Raw genomic sequence first — 26,581 nt, forward strand, 5'->3', positions numbered from 1 at the left:
AATTTTTTTGTGATGCGTTTTTTCCGTCTGTTTAGAAGGATGTATCACGTACAGAACAATAACGGCGGTACCCAGTTGGTATCAGACCCTGCTTGCTCTCGCTGAGATATGTCGGACGAATACTGTAAGACCCATCTTATTTTAAATATGAGTTAATGTATTTCACTACAGTTAACACGATTTATTATTTTTATAGCACTGTCCATATCGTGGTCCTACACGATATAATGGTTAATTGCCTCGGGGTGGGCTACATACAACAGATTTTTACGAGTTTTGGGTATTGCTTGGTCCGGGTGATATACTATTACTAAATTATCCTCCGCGTTGCTCTCTATAACCTGAGGCATTTACCATGGCTGTCTCCGTCATTTCGCCACCTCTTTTTGACTACTGTTAATTTTTAGGACTTTCAGTATAACTTAGATGAGAGTGATGGGGGTGTCCAATAAGCTCTTCGCTTCGCTGTATGTTGTTGTCGTTGTGGTCTTCAGTCCAGAGACTGGTTTGATACAGCTCTCCATGCTACTCTATCCTGTGCAAGCTTCTTCATCTCCCAGTACCTACCGCAACCTACATCCTTCTGAATCTGTGTGGTGTATTCATCTCTTGGTCTCCCTCTACGATTTTTACCCTCCACGCTGCTCTCCAATATTAAATTGGTGATCCGTTGATGCCTCAGAACATGTCGTGCCAACCGATCCCTTCTTATAGTCAAGTTGTGCCACAAACTCCTCTTCTCCCCAATTCTATTCAATACCTCGTCATTAGTTATGTGATCTACCCATCTAATCTTCAGCATTATTCTGTAGCACCACCTTTCGAAAGCTTCTATTCTCTTCTTGTCCAAACTATTTATCGATGTTTCACTTCCATACATGGCTACACTCCATACAAATACTTTCAGAAACGACTTCCTGACACTTAAATCTATACTCGATGTTAACAAATTTCTCTTCTTCAGAAACGCTTTCCTTGCCATTGCCGGTCTACATTTTATATCTTCTTTACTTCGACCATCATGAGTTATTTTGCTCCCCAAATAGCAAAACTGTTTTACTACTTTAAGTGTCTCATTTCCTAATCTAAATCCGTCAACATCACCCGACTTAATTCGACTACGCTCCATTATCCTCGTTTTGCTTTTGTTGATGTTCATCTTAAATCCTCCTATCAAGACGCTGTCCATTCCGTTCAACTGCTCTTCCAAGTCCTTTGCTGTCTCTGACAGAATTACAATGTCATCGGCGAACCTCAATGTTTTTATTTCTTCTGGATGGATTTTAATACCCACTCCGAATTTTTCTTTTGTTTCCTTTACTGCTTGCTCAATATACAGATTGAATAACATCGGGGACAGGCTATAACCCTGTCACGCTCCCTTCCCAACCACTTCTTCCCTTTCATCCCCCTCGACTCTTATAACTGCCATCTGGTTTCTGTACAAATTGTAAATAGCCTTTCGCTCCCTGTATTTTACCCCTGCCACCTTCAGAATTTGAAAGAAAATGTTTTGAATATGGGTATTTTGCTTATTGTATTCCCGATTCTCCTGAGGATTCTTGTCCATCTAGTATACTCAGTGCTTAAACATCGTTGAAGCTACATTTTGATTTGACAGGACTTACTGTCAAAATTTTTTTATGTTAACTCCAACCTCTGGTTTTTCTATTCAGATGTACCGAATTATGCAACATCAGTTTGCAAAGGCTTGACCGACAGCTGCTGCAGCTTTGTTTAATAAGAAGACCTTCTTACATCTGTGGTTGCCCACAATAAAATATGTTGCTTTCTGAGAGTTTCTTATTCCAATATTATAAATAGGAACTGAAGGATGAGTCTGGGAGAGAAAGTTTTTATTTCAGATACTTCTAGATAGTTCGGCGCTTGCGAAATCCTTTTATTCACACTCTTAACACACCTCATAACTTCTCGTCTATAATCGAGATCGAGCGGGATGGCACAGTGGTAAAGAGCCTGAACTCGTATCCATGGGAAGTAAGGTTTAGATAAATCCCCACTGTTTGTCGTTTGGGTCTTTCCTACACTGTGTAACGTTTGACGACCACTCACCCTCTCATCGTCCTCCAGGCGTCGGCGAGCGTCCTCGAGTTGTCCGGCCAGCTGGCTCTTGAGGTACGTCGAGTTCTCCAGGTTCACCTTCAGCTCCTGCACCTCCTTCACCAGCTCGATGTTCTCCTGCGGGACGTAAAATTCACAGTCGTGGCTTAAACACTTGGAACCTGTATCACTCTCTTTGATAGATAGTTCAAATGGCTCTGAGAAATATGCGACTTAACGTCTGAGGTCATCAGTCGCCTAGAACTTAGAACTACTTAAACCTAACTAACCTAAGGACATCACACACATCCATGCCCGAGGCAGGATTCGAACCTGCGACCGTTGCGATCGCTCGGTTCCAGACTGTAGCGCCTAGCACCGCAGGGCCACTCCGGCCGGCTTTCATAGATCAAAGGAAGGACAGACTAAGGGAGAAACTGTTAATTACTGAGGGTCAGAAACACTACTTTTGGGGTCTCTATAGACGTGTTTAGAGGAAAACTATTGTAGAGTTAATATCAGTACAGGAATGTCAGAGCACCTGAAGTCATCACTGGTCTTAGACGAGGAAACATATTATCTCCAATTCTTATTCATTTAATTTTAGAAAAGATAGATGGAAAACACTAAGAATTAAACCTAGCTGGAATGAGACTGGGTGATAACGCAATAAATCGGGTTGCTTATGCGGGAGGTATTATTCTAAGTGGTAGAAAATAAGACTGACATCTCATGAGAAGGTCGTACACAAATATTGCAAGGGAAGCATGTTTACAAATTAATAAGGAGAAAGCTAAGTACATGGTCGTAAACGAGGCACCCAATTATGGTACCCCATTGACATTTGATGAAGTTACTTTTGAGAGAACTGACATATTTAATTATTTGGGAATCATTATTACCGAGCATAATAGAATGGATATTGAGATTGAGGCAAGTATCGCAGCAGCAAAAAGAGCATGTTTTGCTTATGGGACGTGCACTGTAGTAGAGCAGTTTCGAGAACTTTTAAAATCAGACTATACATAAGTTTAATTCTGCAAGTAGCTCTGCACGAGTCTGAAACATTTACATTAAGATTTACATTACAGATGTACAAAATCTGCTTTTTTTCGACGGAAAGACGTTTGACCACAAGAGAGACACCCTCTCACAGGGACGGAGAATATTAAAAAATCAGGAACTGCCGACCTCTAACCGCAAGCTGGGATTGGCCGAAGGATTAAGAAAAGAAGAGTGATGTTGGCAGGACACCTAATTAGGATGGAAGAGGAAAGACTACCGCAAGTAGCATTCTCAGTATTCTTGGGGGGCGGAAGTGGCCGAGGAAGACCACGGACAAGGTGCAATAAGCGAGGATATGGAGGCGATGGGCCTGAGGAAATGGACCACGAAAGGAAGTAACAGAAATGATTGGTGGAGGAATGTAGACAACGCGTATGATCTCTGAGCCAAAGCTACAATTAAAAAGAAGAAAAGAAAACGAAGAAATCAGGAAAAGTAAAGAAAGAGTGTGAATAAGGTGCTAGGAAATAGAACGACAAAACAAAAATTTCAACTAAAAAGAACACGGAAATGTAGAAACAATTACAAAAAATTACCGATGAAATTAGGCAGAGAAGACTAATGCTCCATACAGACGGACAAAGACTTAACACTTTGACTGCTGTGAACTTAGTGACGTATGTTTCGCCGTCTGTCCAGGCCACGAGCACGGCATTAGGCTTGAGGTTCTGGCGGCCACAAGCTGCCAAGTGTGCGGTTCTGCTGTGGCCGCCAGTTATCACAATATCAGTCATCGTTTTAAGTTCAAGTAGACTGTCAAGTAAAAGAGCTTACGACAGTAGGTGAAGACGTGGAAGAAATGGGCGTAGGTAAAGAATAAATTGAAGACAGAACAAAATACGGAAACGAATTTTAAGAAGATAGAAGGTTTCCCCGACAAAACAGTAGTAGGCAGGGAGGAAAATAAACAACAGAAAGAGAGCAAAGGAAAATGTGATGAAGTATTGGTGGGTTAAGTGTAGCCCTTAGCTGCTCTGTAACGAAAGCAGAAGTCGGAGGTTCGGAAAAAAAGCTGCAATTGACTGGATGCTAATGAACTCACGCAAATGTTTCTTTCAGAACTACTAACTCCTTCGCCAGAAAGAAAGAAGAAAACGAGGGAAAGAATAGGAAATAAAGTAGAAGGGAATAGAAGGTACTGCAGCAGACAGTATTGTCTACATAAGGAACATGTGCAACGTTACATATTTAGAACATATCGCAGAAACATCCGCATACAAAGCGACCAACGCGAATTTTAAGCAAATTAACGGGCGGCAAAAATAGAAAACACAAGAAATAATGTTTATGACAATATTATTATACTGGCGACAACAGCTGTAAATGACTCCATAAGAATACAGGATGTTATTGTGCCACGTTTAATCTGCATCAAAGACATAAGGAGAACAATGATACCGTTGGGCCCTGAAGAGAAGAATTTCATCATGGACTACTATAGTATAACATACAATCTGCGAACCATTTTTTAAAAAAATCGAGAAATTTAGGGTACAACAGATTCAGATAGGTGTGTCTAGCCTTGAATGTAATAGTTTGATACTTAGCACAATCGTACTCGAGTCTGTAAATATACAGGGTACGAATATTTCTTTCTTTCTGTTTAACCGAACAGATACGCAATGATTGAATAGCGGGATAATGCAATATTATCATAACGGAATACAGCCACACCTGAGTTACACTTATTTGGTTTAATTCATTTGGCATCTTACAAGTAAGGGCTACACAAGAAGAAACGGTTGAGTTTGGGGGGGGAGGGGGGGGGGAGAGGAACGGAGCCCGAGGAATGAGAGGACATTGCTACAATTTTTCATTATTTATAGCAAATAAATGAAAGTCTGCTACCAGTGATTTTTTTTAATAAATGCTTGTCGAAATGAAACAACATTCATAAAATGACTCAAAAATGTTCAAATGTGTTTGTGAAATCTTATGGGACTTAACTGCTAAGGCCATCAGTCCCTAAACTTATACACTACTGAACCTAAATTATCCTAAGGACAAACACACACACCCATGTCCGAGGGAGTACACGAACCTCCGCCGGGACCAGCTGCACAGTCCATGACTGCAACGCCTTAGAGCGCTCGGCTAATCCCGCGCGGCATAAAATCACTGTTAGCCGAAAGTAATTTCTTTATGAGAAATAACCGTATTATCGTACAATCACAGGCTTCTTCACAAGAATCTTTGAAAGTGAGTTTACAGAAGCTGTAAGGCTGCAGTCGCTGAAGTTGGAGAGCTTAGATTGCACAAGCGGAGGTATAAACAGAGTGCTGAGTGCAGAATATGTTCTTAATATACAGTCTGAGAAATTGAAGAGAAGGCAAGAGAATCTTACCTGTGACAAGCGCGTCTTGTGGGATGTGATGTCAACGATGGTGCGGTTGAGCTCCTCGATCTTGATGCTCAGTTCTGAGATGGTGATCTCAAGCCTCTCAACATGCTTGACGCTCATCAGCTGCAAAGTGGAAACGGTATTAGAGAAGGAATTCGAGTCGTACGTGGGTCTGGCAGGCTACGCACTACAGGTGTTCGCTCACCTTCTCCTTGTTGGCCTGTTCGATTTGGGCCAGCAGCTCGTACACCTCCTGCTGGAACTTGGCCTTCTCCTTCTCAGCCCTGCAACACAGAGGACATCCCCGATCATTAGCCTCTGACTGTCTAACTGTGAAGCAAAGACCAAGTGAAGTAAACCGAAAAAGCCCGCCCGGTTGGCCGAGCGGTCTAACGCACGGCTTTCCGGGCGGGAAGGAGCGCCTGGTCCCCGGCACGAATCCGCCCGGCGGATTTGTGTCGAGGTTTGGTGAAACGGCCAGTCTGTGGATGGGTTTTAGGCGGTTTTCCATCTGCCTCGGCGAATGCTGGCTGGTTCCCCTTATTCCGCCTCAGTTACTTTATATCGGCGATTGGTGCGCAAACGAGTTCTCCACGTACGCGTACACCACCATTACTCTACCACGCAAACATAGGGGTTACACTTGTCTGGTGTGAGACGTTCCCTGGGGGGTCCACTGGGGGCCGAACCGCACAATAACCCTGGGTTCGGTGTGGGGCGGCGGAGGGGTGAAGTGCACTGCGGTAGTCGTCGTGGGATTGTGGAACACTACGGCTGCGACGGGGATGGAGCCTCTCCGTCGTTTCTAGGTCCCCGGTTAACGTACATACATACATACAAACCGAAAAAGCTGCTTTACTCTAAGGTGGGGATCGGCCGACTGAGTTGTTTGTGGTTAAGAAAGTGATGGAGTACGTTCGTTCACCATAGTCTCAAGGCTAATACGTCTTCAGATAGTGCTTTATTCTTCATCCCAGGCTACGTACACTGAGGAGACAAAAGTCAAGGGATAAAGATATGCGTATACAAAGATGACGGTAGTGTCACGCACACAAGATAGAAAAGAGCAGTGAATTGACGGAGCTGCTATTTGTACTAAGGGATTCGTGCAATTCGTGTGAAAGCGTTTCCGACGTGATTACGGCCACACGACGGGCATTAACAGATTCTGAACGCGGAATGGAAGCTGGACATGGCTATCAGATAGCGGTCCAGCGCCTACAAAGGCGCGCGACAGGCAGCATCCCGACACTTCGCCTGAAGATGATGGATACGCAATCCATTGAAACGTTGCGACTAGAAGACGACACTACTCGGCTGATAAGCCGTGAAGATTTCATAGTTGAACATGGGACATTACATTTCTGAAATCGTTAGCGAATTCAATATTTCGAGATCCACAGTGTTGAGAGTGTGCCGAGAATATCAAATTTCAGGCATTTCCTCTCACTACAGACAACATAGTGGCCGACGTCCTTCGCTTAACGACGGACAACAGCAGCATTTGCGTTGACTTTTCATTGCTAACAGACAAGCAACACTGCGTTAAATAACCGGAGAATTCAATGTGGAACGTACGACGAACGTATCCGTTAGGATAGTGCGGCTATGGCAGCAGACGACCGATCCGAATGCCTTTGCTAACAGCACAACGCCGCCTGCAGCATTTCTCCTGTGCTCGTACTACGTCGATTGGATCTTGGAAAACCGTGGCCTGATTAGATGGCTCCAGATTCCAGTTGGTACGAGCTGATGGTAGCTGATGTAGGGTTAGAGTGTGGCGCAGACCCCACGAAGCCATGGATCAAAGTTGTCACCGAGGCACTGTGCAAGGTGGTGGTGGCTCCATAATGATATGGACAGTGTTTACGTGGAATGGACTGCGTCCTCTGGATGTTCGGCTACGTGGAGACCATTTGCAGAAATTCATGGACGTCATGTTCCCAAAAAAGCAATGGAATTTTTATGGATGATTGCGCCATGTCACAGGGGCACAATTATTCAAGATTGGTTTGAAGAACATTCTGTACAATTCGAGCGTATGGTTTGGCCACCCAAATCTCCCGACATGGGTCCCATCGAACATTTATGGGACGTACTTGAGAGCTGCACAAAATCCTGCACCGGCAACACTTTCGCAGTTATGGACGGAAATAGAGGCAGCAGAGCTCAATATTTTTGCAGTGTACTTCCAACGACTTGTTGAATCCACAACACGTCTAGTTGCTGCCCTACACCGGCCAAAAGGAGGTCCGACACGATATTAGGAGGTACCCCATGACTTTTGTCACCTCATTGTAGAACGAAGACTTCATATATAGAACGACCAAAAGTTTTAAAATTTTGCAACCTATGACCATCTCACGTAATAGTTTCTGATAACGAGAATGTAAAAACGTTATAATACCTAAGGAACTAGCATTGTCTGACTCGGAGTTTCAGATGACAACTGTCGAAAAACTGAAATCGATGGTAATCACGTTTAATAGGCTTCTTCGTAATTTTGAGTATTTCCATAAGTGGTAACTCATCTTATAACTGAAATGGATAGCCAAGGAGATGCAGAAAACAGGACTTTTATTCAAGAGTGAAGATTGAAACAAAACTGCCATCAATCTTTTATGAAATTAGAATCAATTTAATACCTTCAGCTGCTGACCGGCGTTGATATATATCAGCGGGGACAGGTGAAAATGTGTGCCCCGACCGGGAGTCGAACCCTGGATCTCCTGCTTACTTGGCAGACGCTCTATCTATCTGAGCCACTGAGGGCACAGAGGAGAGTGCGACTGCAGGGACTATCTTGCGCACGCCTCCCGCGAGACCCGAATTCTCACCCTGTATGTTCGCACACTACTTTCTAGTGTCCCACCCCAACACAGGAGATCCCGGTTTCGAGCCCCGGTCGGCGCACACATTTTCACCTGTGTCCGCTGATATATATCAACGCCCGTCAGCAGCTGAAGGTATTAAAATAATTCTAATTTCGTTCTAGACGGCTGCCTGTCATCAATGGTGTCTGTTCTTTCAGACATGTCCGAAAAAACAGACACCATATCCATATAAGTATCAATCTTTCAGGTTGGTTTGAACTTTACAGAAAAAATGACTTACCCCATGCTGTTATAGGGGAACCTACAGTTTAATGTGAACCCCAAACAAGGTGTAATCTGGTCATTTTCACATTAATTAATAATTGTCGGAGATGAAAAACGTGAAAATGGCCAGCGAAGGGTTCAGCCGCAGATTTTTGGATTTATAGTCTGACACTTACTATCGTAAGCCATAACTCGAGACAAAAATGAGTTACTTTAAAGAAAATTGTAAGACTTAGTAACTTAAATCTTGTGGCACACATAAAAAAACTGGGAACAACTGACTCGTAAACTGCAAAATACTTAAGCGACACTGTTTCTTTCTTTCAAATGTATGTTTCCCTTTACATAAGAAGAAGAAAGTAGTAGTCAGCCTTAAAGCTCTGCCCTGCTCCAACCAACCTTTATTTTTACGATTTTTAAGGAAGCAGAATTTGTGTCATAGCTTCGAAACATTTATTACATATCTTTAACGTTAAAGAGGTAGCATCTTCCTTGCCTCAGTGAGTGGAACAATTCAACCTGCTACGTCATTGTCGTTTTGTTAGACCGCCTCTTAGCCGAGGATTGTTGCGCTTGTGATTTCGGAAACCACGAGACGTATATCCATTTGATTCTGGACGGATGATCCAGCCAGAGAGACACCACGTCGGAAGTTGGGCAAGAGCTGGACGCCGCAGACAGTGCTATGGCTCTGCAGTCAGAACCCCGTTGCAGGCAACACCGCCGCCAAAGTCAGCTGCCGTGATAAACAGCATTTGCAGGACAGGGATCGCTTTTGGCCAGCTTGATTGGTATTGTGAACAGGCAGCCATCTAGAACTAGCTTGTCACTAAGGTGAGGCAGAAGCCACCATCCCACAAGGGCAATTCTGTAGGTAGCACTAGAATACTAGAATACACCTCCTTTGGTGGTCGCCGCAGTCCATGTTCGTACAAGAATCACATGTGATGCTACACCCTTCTTGTTGGCAGGGTACGTTTCAGACGCGTTTGTGGAATGTTTACGTGGGATGAAATGTGACGACTCGCTCTTGTATATAGTCGTTCCCCGCAATCGAGCATTAAAGGATATGCTGATAATGTTCACCAGTTCGTGTGTTTACACAATCCTCAATGGGACTCATAGATTAAACAAGATGATGCACCATTCCATTGCTTCCAGACAGCACGGCGGTGCTTCAACAAACAGTCCAACGACATAATGGTTCATGCTTTCTCTGTGATGTCAGGTGTGCAAAAGGTATGCTGTGGCAGATTGTGGGGGCTCCTTAGACTCGACTTCACACAACTACCAAGTCCGCTCGCTGTAGCGTTGAAAACAATTCCCTTAACGTCCATCTTTAGTACTGCCAACCGCCTCAGACTGATTAAAAAGCCGGCCGCGGTGGCCATGCGGTTCTAGGCGCTTCAGTCCGGAACCGCGTGACTGCTACGGTCGCAGGTTCGAATCCTGCCTCGGGAATGGATGTGAGTGATGTTCTTAGGTTAGTTAGGTTTAAGTAGTTCTAAGTTCTAGGGGACTGATGACCTCAGATGTTAAGTCCCATAGTGCTCAGAGCCATTTTGAGCTGATTAAAAGGGAAAGGGCTACACGCTATTAGGAAGGTTTATTCACTTCCGCCACTCATCTGAATGCTTATATCAGGGTGAGGAGGAGATAGCAAGGCATCCACCTAATGATAGAGTAGTGAACATCAATTCCAAACGATTCCCATTATCTTCCCTTACACTTCCAATTGCTTGTAAATTAGAACAGTCGAATTAATGCTAAATGTTCTACTGGCTGGATGACTTATTCTCGACAGTTTAAACCAGCTTGCTTGGGCCGTAATCCGAATCTGGTTTTAGCTTCTGGAGAAGCTGCTCTTCTTCCGTGAGGACTCGGAGAATTTTTTGTTCTTTATTGTTATTAATTGTCCAGTACTGTTAAGCTGACTGTAACAATACGAAGTGTTATGTAATTCCAGAATGAGATTTTCACTCTGCAGCGGAGTGTGCGCTGTTATGTAATTGATTAAACTTTATTACACTCTTACAAGCCACGTATATCGTTTGCCAGAGGAGACAACACAGTATGGAATTGATAAGAATATAAGAAATGAAAATTCCTTCTAGTCCGCTAAAAGTACACCAAAGCTTTCCAGAAATTACTGCAACCAATCCACTCTTGTTTTAGTCTTCAATTTTTATTTTCGATTACCGGTTTCGAATCGCCTAGCGATTGATTATCAGATGATACATTCTGGGGGACGTGTTGAGTTATTAGTGTCTGTTGGTTTGTTCTTGATGCACACATTGCTTTGGAAAACACGACGTATATTTTCCACTGACGTTAATTTTACAGAATTTTACAAATTTAGGCACAGGTAACAACTTCCACGTGCTCCAAAATGAATAAAAGTTTTAAGAGTATACTAGTTTCCACGCACAAGATCTTTTAATACTGCAGTACAATGACTGAAGTTAAGAAAAATATCCTGTATGCTACTGAAAGTTTTATAATCATGAGAGGCAAATTTGGGCTGAGAAATAATCTCCAGAAGTTTTGGACTGGATTGAATTTCTCATTATCGTTGTTTCACACAAAACTGTCACAAAATTGGATACTTTTTTGAAAGTTGCAAAAATTTTACAAATTGTCTTGTATCTGATATATTTTTCTTTCATTAATTTGAAAAATTAGTTTAATGTTGTTTACATTTAACTAACCCTTCCCTTCATTAGTTTTACAGGAACACTTTGTTTTTCTTCTCGTTCATATGTATTTTCTCTGTTTAATATTCTTCTATGCACTTTCATTCGCATAGTTATCTTGAGATACTGCCAAAAAAGTCACGTACATCAACATGAACTTTTTCAAATAATTTAACGCTATTCTCAAGTACGTTTTTGGATTTTTTCCTTTCTTAAAATGTATTGTTCTGGACTTTTTATACTCAAATTACTTTTTCACTCACTGTGGCCCTTCTATTTTTACTTGTTTGATTGCAGTCTTCTTTCGCTTTCTTTTGAGAATATAAGTTGTCTGAGTGTATAATTTCTTTACATTAGTATGTACCTTTGTCACGTTACAAAATATTTACAAGAGGTGAAAAGAATAAGTTTCGAGTGTTTTCTTGTGGTTTAGGAAAGATAAGAAATTTGTCGTATGACAATTAAATTTTCGATTGTTATGACTAGTTACTATAATTTAAGTTTGATGAAAATATTTCATGTGTTTTTCAATAAAGCTGTTTTATTGTAATATCTCCTATAATATTACGCTTACATATGTAATAACGTTCGGAAAAAGTCTTTTAGATTCAGGGGTTAACACAGAGTACTTACTGAAAACTTTTAGACAACTCTACAAACTTCACTTTGTGTATGTCGTTTATCATTTTAATCTCAGGGTAAAATAGCTTACCACTGGGGAACTTGTATGCAGTTCTACGACGTATGTAAACGTTTTCTCCATGGGCGCGTTTTTTCGCTCATATTTATACATGCCAGGAAGCAATTTCCATTTTATAGGTATGGAACTTCCACTTGTGCGGTACTCTTTCTCTGGGGAAGGTTGAAACCTATATTCCCTATGGTTTTCCTTCTTGTAGGTTCTGTAGTGATAGAGGATGATGGCGATGTCAGCTGCTAAGGACTTTGCAGAGGAATATAAGTGAATACTTTTAGTTCGCCTTTTTTGTCTAATTCGTTCTGCTGTATTTGCTATTCTCTAGTTTAAGTTCTGTCGACGCCCTAAGATTCCATTTTCAGGTACAAAGACGCACGAACCGATACATGTCTGAAACATATATCATCTAATAGAGAGGAGTTTTCTCTTGCTCTCCGTTAGACGACGTACAAGGTGGCCAGAAACAGTGTGAAAAGCACGTAAGGGTGTTGCAAGGTAGGTTCTGACGAGAAATAATTGTTCAGAAAAAATCGATACGTTTCGCAGTTTCCGAGTTAATTAGCGTTGAAGTTAGCCGATTAAGCCGTTGCGCGCTCAAAGTCAAGCGGCCCGCTAGCTACAGCTAGGGTCGGTTGTTCTCAAAGCGTAGACGACAGTGCACGAAACTGCTCAGCCTTTGGCTCGGGTTCTATCAATACTAGCGTCCTATGTCCAGCTTTTGCGTCACTCACTTGATCGGTCTCAGGAAACAAAACGAAGAACTCGTTTGGTGTCACCGTCTCGGGCGGGCTGCTTGAATTTGCACACGCAAACGGCTGATTGGCTAAATCTAATGCTAATTAACTGTGGAACGGCACAGCGTATCGAGTTGTTTTTCTTGGGAGTTATTTCTCAGCACAATCTCCTTTGGAACACTCCTACAAGTTTTCCAGATTGTTTCTGATCACCTTGTGTGTTGGAGATGTACAATGGTTCCCGGACCTTTGTGCTTACACATGGAGCCTTGTGGCTTTGAATCAACAGAATTTAAAGTGGAATACAACAAATACAGCTGGGAGGATAAAGAAATAAAAGTATTTATTTCTTTTCTTTCGTGTTTTAAATTTTCAACATTTGTGTGAAAACAGGATGGAAGCAGGGAGCTTATCTTCTTTTTGTTTGTTATGACTGAGAAGTTTAATAAAAGGAGATATTATCAATAAAAATCTGATTTGAAAAGAATCGTGTGTAGTAATTTTTATGTTAATGGAAATAGTGTTGATTTTTGCCTTTTGTACTGATGTTCAGAAAGCGGTCCAGAAGCGCCATTGGACACCTGCTGACGCTATAGGTTGCCGCATGGGGGCACTGCGAACAGCGGCACGTGTAGCCAGTAGCGAGTAGCCAGACCGATTGCTGACGCAACAGCTGGCAGTCGCCACACTCTCCTAGCATAGCCCGCGCTCGGCTCTCGTGAGCGCTGTTCTCGCGGTATTCTATTCTTGCTCTTCCCTAAAACTGCTCGCGGCCAGTCGCAGGCTTCTCGGGTTAAGTAAGGTAGGCGTGAGCTCGTAAAGTTGCCGCTGCTCCTAGTACTGGTAGGGGTGGCAGCCCTGCTGCTGCTCTGCACAACCAGCTGTTCAGAGTGTGGAGACAACATTTGGCACCCAATTCTGCAGTTTCAGTTCCGAGTGATCTGGTGGACATTCGAGTAATAATGACTACTCATAAGTAAGAATCAACACAGATTCCGCAAAGCCAGCTTACTTTCGTCATCCATGAGTTCCAGAAGGCATTAGATTACGCAACTCATGTCGAACCTGTATTTTTTGACTTCCAGAAAGCCTTCGACACATTTCGTAGCATCGCCTAATACACAAAACCAGGGGACACGTGCGGAACTTTCACACTTTCATAATTTAAATAACATTGGGATAAGGATATTTGTGGGAATGAAGAGAAAACATCTTGACAAATGAACCGGAGGACGTGAAATAATCATCAAGAATTTATGATACATCCTTGTACGTACTGTAAGTAGGCTGTTTAGGTTTTTATGTTGGTAACGCCACGTAGCGCTGTGTATGAAAATCACTGGCTGTGCTGTGTGCAGTCTGAGGCTGGTCGGCATTGTTTCAATAGTCGCTATTGTAGCGTTGGCCAGTTGGCTGTTAACAGCGCGTAGTGTTGCGCAGTTGGAGGTGAGCCGCCAGCATTGGTGGATGTGGGGAGAGAAATGGCGGAGTTTTGAGAGCGGATGATCTGCACGTGTGTCCATCAGAGACAGTAAATTTGTAAGACTGGATATCATGGACTGATATATATATTATGACTTTTGAACACTATTAAGGTAAATACATTGTTTGTTCTCTATCACAATGTTTCATTTGCTAACAATGCCTATCAGTAGTTAGTGCCTTCAGTAGTTTGAATCTCTTATTTAGCTGGCAGTAGTGGCGCTCGCTGTATTGCAGTAGTTCGAATAACGAAGATTTTTGTCAGGTAAGTGATTTGTGAAACGTGTAGGTTAATGTTAGTCAGGGCCATTCTCTTGTAGGGATTATTGAAAGTCAGATTGCGTTGCGCTAAAAATATTGGCTGTCAGTTTAGTGTTGATCAGAATAGGTAAAGAACGAAATGTCTGAGTACGTTCAGTTCTGCTCAGCTGTTTGAAAATCAAATAACGTAAGCGGTTTTCCAGCACAGTAATCCACTAATTTTTATAAGGGGACGTTTCAATACATTTACGCGTGTCCAAAACTGTGTTTTGCATTTGGAATGTTTGTCCCTGCTTGTACGATCGGCAGAGGTCAATGTCTATCAGTAGGGTCACATAGCTCATAATTCTAACTCGACAAACATTTTCAATTGCAGTAAGTACGTTACGCCGTAGTAGTTTTAATTTAATTTAATCGTATGGCTTGGGCCCCCCGTCGGGCAGACCGTTCACCGGGTGCCGGTCTTTCAACTTGACGCCATCTCTGCAACCTGCAGTCGTTGAGGATGATAGGATGATGATGAGGACAGCACAACACCCAGTTCGTGGGCGGAGAAAATTCCCCGACCCAGCCAGGAATCGAACCCGGGCCCGGAGTAATGACAATCCGTCACGCTGACCATTCAGCTACCGGGGGCTGACGCCGTAATGGTAATAGGCAAATCACAATACAAGGTGACAATGACAAATATATTTGTCGTTTCGGAAAGTATATTCGTGTACAAAAGTCAGCTTGTGGGATGAGCAAACATAATGGACTACCGCATTGGTCCACGTTTTTATCTATGGCAATGCTGTATACAAATTATCCAGTTAATAAGTACTTTAAAACAAATAAAATGGTATTTTTAATAAGATATTGTGACAAGGGAATCTCTAATTTTGATTAATACGTTAGCTTCGTAAAATATAAGTGTGAAGCTGAGCATTCATGATGCTCTTTTGCCTCCTATAGTTAAAAGTCTCTTTTACGTTAGAATTTTAGAAAAATAGTAAGTTTTAGCCCAAGGTCGGTGTGCAATATCAGAATCCGGTTAAGAAAACTTTCTAACAATAGCCCATTCATCCCTGTACGATTAGTATGTGTTGAGAAAAAGTGATACTGATTTGAGAAATTATATATATGATACGCTCATACGAAATATCCCAACAGATAAGCGACTGGCTTGGAAACTTGCTAGTAAACAGAACTCATTGTGCCATAATTAGTGGGGAGGTACCGTCAGAAGCAAAGGCAGCGTCCGCCGTACCTTAACGTACTGTGATAGGGCCGCTATTGTTCGCAGGAAGATGTTTGTAGCAATGACTGGCTGGTTTTATCTATAGCAACTCCTCTTCTTCTTCTTCTTCACTTCAGGTATTTAGAAAATTGTCTTTTGTGGTGCGCCCTCTCTTCTACGACTTCCGTACATTTCTTTATTCACTGCATTTGTAATTAAGAGTATTTACAAAGAGCCTTTCTTCACCCATACGATCAACATATTCATTCCATTTTCATCAATTTTATTTTTTCGTTTAGTCCTTATATCTCCATACCTTTCACTATCTCGTCTTGTACATTCTTCCACTTTTCTTAGTGATTAGTACCAATGGGATGAAAATGCGAATATGCAGTCTCTCCCATGCCAATGTCAAACCTTACCTGCCCGCAGTGTACCCTTTCTAGCAGACGAGGCTCTGAGAACCGAGTACTGGCGGCATAACCATAGCACGAATGCAGAGGAAATGTTATACCAAACTCACTTAGGTGAGTTACGAGCTGTGGCTGCTAAAGCTCAGAGATGGCATCCCCGTCAACAGTGTTATCAGCGATCAACAATATCCATCACCTACTCAGTAAACGTACTTACAGTTCTCAATATGGCCCTCAGTATAAATAGATAGAATGTAATGTAGCTAAAGAGATGAAAATGTCCGGTATCATTTGATTACATGGTCGACATTCAGTCACAGCCTGCAGGTGTCTAGGAGTTCCCGTCCGGAGTGAAGTAAGGCGGAACGACTTCATAAATGGAAACGTAGGGAAGGCATATGCCAGACTCAGACTTTTGGTCAGGTCCTTCGTAACTGTAACCCACGTATCAAAGATTCGTTTAAAACAGTCCTTGTTCGATCACTTATGGAAGATTCTTCGTTAATCGCTCCGGGACGTTTACTAATCTGGATTAACATAAGAAAAGAATAAATTCAAAGGAGAGTGCGCGCTTCGTCACGGATTTGTTTAATAACCTTCAAAGAGTGTCACAGAGTCCATATACACGATATTGATACAGACAAAGATAGATAGGAAAGATCTCCATTTTCGGGGTTTTCAAAATGAGCTCCACATTCTACCGCACTATTTGGTGATAACAAAGACACGAACATTCTGAAGATCGTTTCATTTTCCCTTCCACCAGTCTTATGAATAGTTCGATGAATCCCTCCGCAGTTTCTTCTGCTGTGCTATTATCTTCATTGCACATACCCAACACCCTTGATTATTTGTTGTATGTATTTCAATGTCGTAATTGTTCTACAGATTTAGCCCTCTACGGATCAGACTACCATCATACAAATTACTCCATAATGTCTTAGCACGTGTTCTGCCATCCAACCTTCCCTGTTCAATGCTTTTCACATACTCATTTCCTCATCCACTCTGTGGAGAACCTTCTCATATCTTATCAGTCCACTTATTTTAGCATCATTCTATGACACCACATCTCTAACGCTGTCACTCTTTGAAACGTCGACTCCAGTCAGTGTCAGAGTATTAGGCCATGGTGCATTAGCTATTCTGAAAGCATGCAAAGGATCCTTACTTAATCATCAATTTTTCACTTTCTACGTTGATTTTATGGATTGAAATATGAAAAACAGTGATAAAAGTGAATGTACAAATTATTAATAGCAAAATAATCTGATATCGATATTCCAGACCGAGAACACAGCTGCAGGCAGTGCTCACATCAGCTGCAAACGCGACTGCGGCAGTACTATAGACAATGTTAAGCCGACCGGGGTGGCCGAGCGGCTCTAGCCGCTACAGTCTGGAACCGCTCGACCGCTACGGTCTCAGGTTCCAATCCTGCCTCGGGCATGGGTGTGTGGATGTCCTTAGGTTAGTTAGGTTTGAGTAGTTCTACGTTCTAGGGGACTGATGACCTCAGTAGTTAAGTCCCATAGTGCTCAGAGCCATTTGAACCATTTTTGAACAATCTTAAGATTTTAGCTTCAAATCTATCTTAGATTGAAATTGTGATTACGAGTACACATATCAGGTCTTAACTTAAACCGTGTTTTCATACAAGAACGATCAAAATGCAACAAAACACGAGACCTAACCCATTTAGAGCACTGATTCAGTTTTCTTTTATCAAAAAATTAAGTCTCCAGAAAAATTTTGTGTAAACAAGCGAAGCATTTGATGCCCACGAGCGACGGAATGCGTCCCCCAGAAAATCAACTAACGTTATGTGTTGAATATCGAACGTAAGATTTTTTACCGTTTACGTTATCAGGTACGCAAGTATACACTGATGAGCCAAAGTATTATGACCACCTGCTTAATACCTTGTTTGTCCGTCTTTGGAGCGAAATACATAACTGACTCTGTGCATTAGGGATCCGACAGCCTGTTCGTAGATTTGTGGAGGTATATGGCATTAGATGTCTATGCGCAGGTCATGTAATTCGAGTTAATAACGAACCGCTAATTTGCATAAGCGGTGGTGGTGCCCGATAGCGACCCAGATGGGTTCCAGAGAATTTACATCAGGCGACTCTGTCGCAGAGACATCAAAGTGAGTTCATTGTAATGCTCCTCAAATCACTGTAGCGCGGTTCGGGCTCCGAGACAAGGGGAAAAATGACATCGCCGTCGGGGAAGACATCAAGCATAAAGGAATGTAGATGATTCGCAGCGGTCAGCATGTCTTCGATTACTACCGTAGGTCCCAGGAAGCAGGCAAATGTCTCTCATAGCATAATACTGCTCCCACCAGCCTGTATCCGTGTCGTGCTACATGTTTTGAGCGGTTCACCTCGATGACGGCGTTTGTGGAGACGACCATCGACCTAGTGAAGCAAAAATTTGATTCATCCGAAGAGCCGACATGTTTGCATTGATCGACCCGATGGTCCCGTGCCCACTGTAATCATAATTGACGATTTCTTTGCGTCAGCACGTGAACACGTAGGGGTGGTCTCCTGAGGAGCTCTATCTTGAACAATGTATGATGAACCGTATGCTCCGAAACACTTGTGCGTGCACGAGCATTGTGCTCTTTCAGCAGATATGCCACAGATCACCATCTATCCTACTTTACAGAGCAGACAAACCTCCTAACCCCACGTTTTGTGAAGAGTCGTGGAAGTCCAACCATTTAGCGCCTAATGGTAGTTTCACTGTCCTTCTACCTCTTTCTGTAGACGCTCACGACAGTAGCACGTGAACATTCGACCAGCTTCGCCGTTTTAGAGACACTAATTCACAGGCTCAGACTAATGATAGTCTGTACTTTATGAAATTCGCTTGTCTCAGTGGATTTCCCAATTTGCAGCCCATATCTGCGGTAGCGTGCTCCCCTTCCCTGTCTGCTCCGTTTACATACTTTTGTTACCTCGTCACACGCTCTCAACGCCCCCAGACGGTTCCCAACGTCGCAGTGGGCAGTGGTCATGCTGTTTTGGCTCATCAGTGTAATATAATCTATAGTCTGAGTAATATCTCTTAAGGAAATTAATTGAAATTTTATGAATTATCACATTTCTAATCTATTTTTATCACCGTAATTTTTATAAGTGCTATAACTTCTTTGAACTGGGTTTCGTTCCAGCCGATTACATTCCTTGACAAGGTTTCCGGAAATCAGTTCATTTTCTTTTCTTTTTTCTGCTGAATTATTCTTAGGAAATTCCATCTGTGTATGTCTCTTGACATGTTGCCAATACCGTTATTCGTATATTCCCAGAAGTTCGGGGTTATTATGAGCTTTCGGTTAGGAGACCACATGAGGTACAAATATTTGATTAAAAAAATTTCTAAAAAATGTTTCTTATTGAGTAGAACTGAGTATTCTGACAGTTACCTGGATTACGTTGCGAAAATAAATAAAATTTAAGAAGAGCAGAATGTGACTTACTCTGAGATACATTGTTCACTATGCAGGTCGTTCCAGGAAAGCGTCACCATACAGTAAGACATACCGAAACTAGCCTCGGACGTGCATCGGGAAAGTGATACGACCGTTGCAAATAACGTCATGACACCCTGAATAACAACTGTAGCTGTATTGTCGATGAACTCCGAGAACACATTATGAATGGTTGTCAGTGCATTCGGAAGACGCATGGGATTTTTAAATGTGTACAGGCATCGATGAGGAGACGTGAAGACGCCTGCCTTCACATGAACAGTGGACATGTGAAACATTTGTGTTTGTGTCCTCAAGTACGTATCTGCAGTCTGGGTCCTCATTCGCTCAGTCGTAACACATCGTATCGGAGAAACCAGGAAAGAGATGCGAGATTCGTCAAGTGTATATTAAGTCACCACTAGAGTGTGAGAGAAGTTCTTGGCAAGATGCAGTGAAAGCTGCTAGAGAAAGGATGTTGAGTGTCACGTCATGACCAACTCTCTCAATTCCAAGAGTATACACCCGAATGTCGTCTCTCGCTTATCGCTTCTTTCATTTATGGCAATAGTTTGTCTGAACATTTGAAAAATACCACACTGCACCATGGTTCCGAGTCTCTATGTAACTGGCTAGGTTAGACAATTCAAAAGAGGGAGACAGGCAAGGACATATCACCCCCTATAGGTCCATTCGCACTTAAGCATGTGATGATCAAACCAACCTTCGGACTGGAGGCATTTTACTTTTTTCAGAGATGTGCAGATAGCAATTTCGTGCTTCTGACGCATCGTCTTTGAATGGGATACGAATGGCTTGCCAAGTACACCGAGTACACAGGCACTATACCTGGTGTTGGTCAGGATTATTTTGTGAGTATATTGGTAAAAGAGACCCGTAATCTCTGGTGGCTCGTTGCGGAGTAATAATATAATTACGATTTATTCGGTCTGTTACCCCAGTTACGTTTGTTTCTGTGAAAAGACTCCCGCAACGGGATCCAGTTTCTCGCAAGCGCCTTTGTACTGATGCAAAAGTACGATTCTGTGATGCAGTTACCGTCACAGCGAGATAAATTCAGCACACCTTTGTTGTGGCGCTCTTCCATAGGATTCAGAGAACTCATATGCGAGGTGCACATTGACCAACTCTACTTCAGTAAACTTATCAATACTGCTGTGTATCACTGTCAACGTAGAACTAACATTACCGGAAGAAGAAACCACAGACAGAACCGAGCGGTCCTGAATACAAGCTTAAGGGCGAAGGGTAAGCTGGGTATTACTGCTGTCAACAGCAGGCGCCATGAGTGAAAGAAACAAGATTGTATCCAAACAAGACATGCAGCGCCTACGGCCAACATTTGAACTTCTTGAGCAGAAATTTTCGGTGCAATATAGATACAAAGATAAACGAAGATAAGAAATCTAACAATATGCAATCAATCTGTAACGAGCCACTGTAGACCACGGATCTCTTGTACCAAAACATTCAGAAAATATTCCGGCGCTATCTCATATTTTATCCGTGGGATTCATGTTCACCCTGCAGACGTTTTCATACAATTTCATTGTGAAAAGCAAATGTTACTCTAGAATCTGGAAGTAGCGGGTGAATGACAGATGAAATGGGTGGAGCGGAGGGAGGGGGGAGGGAGAAGCGGAGAACCATCTTTGCTTCCCCCATCCCTACCCCTCACCGTCGATTGCCTCGGGTAAGATACTACTTGAGGCGTTCAACCATTACCATTGCAAGTCACCGAATACGCAGTTTCACTAGAGGGACCTGGTGAATGCTGCTCATCGGCTTCGTTCGAGAAGTTGGTCTCGCAGGAGAGCTGTTGAACGGATCCTGCTAAACGGTGAGCAAGGAGGAGTGAATGACAGATGAAATGGGTGGAGCGGAGGGAGGGGGGAGGGAGAAGCGGAGAACCATCTTTGCTTCCCCCATCCCTACCCCTCACCGTCGATTGCCTCGGGTAAGATACTACTTGAGGCGTTCAACCATTACCATTGCAAGTCACCGAATACGCGGTTTCACTAGAGGGACCTGGTGAATGCTGCTCATCGGCTTCGTTCGAGAAGTTGGTCTCGCAGGAGAGCTGTTGAACGGATCCTGCTAAACGGTGAGCAAGGAGGAGTTTGCGAGTAGTTAGCTCTGAGAAGAACGAGAAAGATAGGACTTGGCCACTATGAGTCTTACGAGTGCCACAGCCGTCTCCAGAGGGGTGCGCTTTAGTATTATAGAGGAGTTTAATAATTACTGACTGCGGGGTTAAATGAATGCAAGCTCTCGATACCACACGGTAAAGTTAAGACCTTTAGTGGGCATCTTTTCAATTGCACATTTATATCCCCTGGTCCCCGCATGAAGCAGGGCCTCCGCGAAGTGTGCGTGCGGACATGCCGACTAGTCTGACGTCACAATTTTGGTTGTGCGGGGGGCCCCGTTAGCTTCGGCATTGATGAAGCAGGCGACTAGCAAGTCGGAGTACAACGAATTTGTCTTGATTTCGTCATTGTCGAATGAAGTACATTTGGTTGTTTCAAAACTGGTAACAAGTGTGAGGGAATTTTTTAAATTAATTTTTTTTAAAAATCGGGGGACATAAAACTAGTTTTCGTCCGAGTGCAAATGACGATTATAAGTTACTTCGATTTCAATGACAGAAAAGCTTTTTTTAATGTAATATTTCAGAGCCAACAATTTTTTCTTATTACAGACATAAAAATGCTTCTTGTTGCTCTTAATTTATTCTCTTTGTCGCATCTCAATGGAGTATTTTTCCTGCTCTGCGCGGAAAAACTAACAATACTGCTGTTCGTTTAAATTCAACGGCAGTCAATAGACCTAATCATACCTTGTAACAGTTACTTCTTCTTACATAGCAACATCTATTTATGTCTTACCTGACACAATAGAATTTCACAGAGAATTATCTATCATACATTTGTACGCTCTGTTCAAGCTATTTTAGGCACTTATTTTCCTGCATTTCAATCTCGCTGAACTACGAAAAGTACGAAAACTTTTGTATGTGAATACACACACCAAAAAAGTTTGCATCATCTCGGTTCCGAGAGTTCGGAAAACTGGAACATAGATCAATATAAACATCATTTCCGCCCTTTATATTGCTCACGAAAACCACACATTCCATGTAGTATCACCATACAGCGAGACCTTCAGTGGTGGTGGTCCAGATTGCTGTACACACTGGTACCTATAACACTCAGTAGCATGTCCTCTTGCATTGATGCATCCCTGTATTCCTCTTGACATACTATCCACAAGTTCACTAAGGCACTTTTGGTCCAGATTGTCACACTCTTCAATGTCGATTCGGCGTGGATCCCTCAGAGTGGTTGGTGAGTCACGTTGTCCATAAACAGCCCTTTTCCATCAATCCCAGGCATGTTTTATAGGGTTCATGTCTGGAGAACATGCTGGCCACTCTAGTCGAGTGATGTCGTTATCCTGAAGGAAGTCATTCACAAGAAGTGCACGATGGAGGCGCGGACTGTCATCCATGAAGACGAATGCCTCGCCAACATGCTGCCGATATGGTCGCACTATCGGTTGGAGGATGGCATTCACGTATTGTACAGCCATTACGGCGCCATTCATGATCACCAGTGCCATACCTCGGCACCACATAAAGCCACCCCAAAACAGCAGGGAACCTCTACCTTGCTGCACTCGCTGGACAGTGCGTCTAAGGCATTCAGCCTGACCGGGTTGCCTCCTAAAACGTCTCCGACGATTGTCCGGTTGAAGGCGTATGCAACACTCATCGGCGAAGAGAACTTGATTCCAGTCCTGAGCGGTCCATTGGGCATGTTGTTGGGCCCATATGTACCGCGCTGCATGGTGTCGTGGTTGCAAAGACGGACCTCGCCATGGACGTCGGCAGTTAAGTTGCGCGTCATGCAGCCTGTTGCGCACAGTTTGAGTCGTAACACGATGTCCCGTGGCTGCACGAAAAGCAATATTCAACATGGTGGCGTTGCTGTCACGGTTACTCCGACCCATAATCCGTAGGTAGTGGTCATCCACTGCAGTAGTCGCCTTCGAGCGGTCTGAGCGCGGCATGTCGTCAGTGGTTCCTGTCTCTCTGTATCTCCTCCGTGTCCGAACAACATCGCTTTGGTTCACTCCAACACACCTGGACACTTCCCTTGTTGAGAGCCCTTCCCGGCACAAAGTAACAATGCGGATGTGATCGAACAGCAGTACTGAACGTCTAGGCATGGTTGAACTACAGCTGTGTACCTCCTTCCTGGTGGAATGACTGGAACTGATCGGCTGTCGGACCCCCTCCGTCTAATAGGCGCTGCTCATGCATAGTTTTTTACATCTTTGTGTGGCTTTAGTGACATCTCTGAACAGTCAAAGGGACTGTGTCTGCGATACAACATCCATAGTCAACATCTATCTTCTGGAGTTCTGGGAACCAGGGTGACGCAAAACTTTTTTTTAATGTGTGTACATAAGTAACTTTTGACGGAAAGAGAAGGCAGTCAGCTCGAAACACCATTACATTAGGAGGAATTGTAAAGAGTGATTTAAGTAGCACCCTTTTTTCATGTGTCCGTGGTTTATATTCGTGCAACAGGGAAGCGAGCTGTCCCTGCCTCAAGATGCCACTCTTCCGCCATTGAATAAAATAATTAAAAAGCACATGTAAATATACTAACAACAATGAAAACCATTATCTTAGGCTTGATGAGGTGGTAAAAAGTAAAATCATGTGGTATAGTTGTCAAAGAGACCCAGAAGGGCAGGTTTGGCTTCCTCATTGCAAAGATTTTTCATATCCTTCATGAAGACTGACACGTTTACTTCGCGAATGTGTGTGTGTGTGTGTGTGTGTGTGTGTGTGTGTTTGCGTAGTATGGTGTTTGCTTTATATGATGATGAGAGAATGGGAGAAAAGAGAGGGTGAAAGCCGGTGCCAGTACATATCTTACTTCTCTCGAATAACTGATCTTAACGTCCCTATCCGACAGATGGATCGTTATGAGAAGGCTCACGTGCCCTCGCTTCATGAGACATTGCTGAGAGATTTGCAATTTAATCCAGAACAATGGTGCAAAGTCTGGTTTCGGAAACTTTGCGCTACCACCTCTCCTCCCCTTTCGCAGAAAGGCAGAGGGAATGCAGCAGAGTTGCAAAACTAGTAGGCTAATGTAAGTAAGCGTGGGTTACAGAAGTTTTCCTTGTAGCTTTGGTCAGTTAAGGTCCTACCGGTATTACCTGTATGTTAGGTGTGATGCATACCTACAGGCGTTACCACATAACAATCGTTTTCTTTGTGTATACGATCAGTGTCTTACTCGATTCCAGTGAAAACGGGAAGTGGTGAATCGCTTAGAAACTGAGTGGGGATATGTAAAGGGCCAGGTAACCTATGGAATATTTTTGTTCTACATCCTTATCCTCCTGTCTGTCACTTAAAAAAATTGTTCAAATTGCTCTGAGCACTATGGGACTTAACATCTTAGGTCATCAGTCCCCTAGAACTTAGAACTACTTCAACCTAACTAACCAAAGGACATCACACACATCCATGCCCGAGGCAGGATTCGAATCTGCGACCGTAGTGGTCGCGTGGTTCCAGACTGAAGCGCCTAGAACCGCTCGGCTGTCTATCACTTAAAAGTAAACAGTATTTATAGCAAAATTAAAACTGACGATGTTTAATTCAGGTTTTCTTCGAAAATTTTTGATTTGTAACATGAACCCGAGGCATGCTGTAGTGTAAATGAAGCAAACAATACAGCTTTACCACATAACACTAGAAAATGCAATTTCCCAACAAAAAAGGGAGAATAAAAGATAGCTGCATAGCAAAAAGATATCAAACATAGCTTCATTGATTCGTTGAACTTATATAAAAATGATTCTGTTGTTCATAAACAACTGCATTTTTCAGTAATAGCGGGCTACCATTTCCTTTGTTGAAGATGAAGAACGTTCTGTTGAGTACTTATATAATGTTTGTGCATGTAAACTTTACTTGCATCAAAAGTAATTTCTTTGGTTGCGTGAAATGTAGGGAGTTAAGCGATCAACTAATTTTTATTACTTTGTTGTTGTTGTGGTCTTAAGTCCAGAGACTGGTTTGATGCAGCTCTCCATGCTACTCTATCCTGTGCAAGCTTCTTCATCTCCCAGTACCTACTTTAACCTACATCCTTCTGAATCTGTTTAGTGTATTCCTCTCTTAGTCTCCCTCTACGATTTTTACCCTCTACGCTGCCCTCCAATCCTATATTGGTGATCCCTTAATGCGTGAGAATATGTCCTACCAAGCGACCCCTTCTTCTAGTCAAGTTGTGCCACAAATTTCTCTTCTCCCCAATCCTATTCAATACCTCTTTACTATTCAATACCTCTTTGCTTATAAAATGCAATTTACATTCAGTAAGAATATAAATACACACTGGACTAACAATAAATGATGTGTGTTTCTAATTATATGCGAAGAAAACAATCAAAAAAATAAAGAGAAGTCCTTGGTTCCCAGTTTTTCTCTTACTCATTCATTTATGTTTCTTTCCCTACCAACTCTGCCAGTGTTACAGATAATCTACTGCTTACTGCATCTTTCATGTAGTGCACAGAAACTGCTGAACCATAGTTTTGGCAAGGTACAAGTCTAGAAATCAGCGAACAGCGTGTAGCGTACCTGGGAAGCTACTCATCTGAGTCCTGGCCACCCCTGACGTTGCATAATTTCGGTGATCTGGTGGGAACTGATGCCCTCAACAAGGCAGGGGTGTTGACATGAGACAGTGATTGTCTGGCCTTGGGAACTGCGAGGAAGATTGTTTGGGGAGGTCTCTGTAACATTTCCTAGGTAAAGGATTTCGGTGCAGAAGGGACTGAACAGGAAGTGGTATGAGGAAGGCTGTGGGTTGAGAAGAGTTGAAATTTGGGAAGACTGAAGAGACGGGGTAGAGCTCAGGAAAAATTACACGACTTCGAAAGGGAAATCACCGTGAGATAGGATATGGAGTGAGGAAGTTGG

At 42.8% G+C, this 26,581-nt stretch overlaps 1 protein-coding gene across 3 annotated transcripts in view; it reads right to left on the reverse strand.

Moving 5' to 3' along the window:
- Nucleotides 1–26,581, reverse strand: part of LOC124794769 (paramyosin, long form) — a 193,952-nt gene that overhangs the window by 60,703 nt on the left and 106,668 nt on the right. For all 3 annotated transcript variants that reach the window (XM_047258394.1, XM_047258393.1, XM_047258395.1), the window contains exons 6-8: nucleotides 5,673–5,751; nucleotides 5,471–5,590; nucleotides 2,074–2,199 (exon numbers count right to left, since the gene is read on the reverse strand). In XM_047258394.1, the coding sequence (XP_047114350.1) occupies nucleotides 2,074–2,199; nucleotides 5,471–5,590; nucleotides 5,673–5,751 (325 nt within the window). The remainder of the gene's footprint in view (nucleotides 1–2,073; nucleotides 2,200–5,470; nucleotides 5,591–5,672; nucleotides 5,752–26,581) is intronic.

This window comes from Schistocerca piceifrons, chromosome 4 (genome assembly GCF_021461385.2).
Source record: "Schistocerca piceifrons isolate TAMUIC-IGC-003096 chromosome 4, iqSchPice1.1, whole genome shotgun sequence".
In the NCBI taxonomy this organism is placed as follows: Eukaryota; Metazoa; Arthropoda; class Insecta; order Orthoptera; family Acrididae; genus Schistocerca; species Schistocerca piceifrons.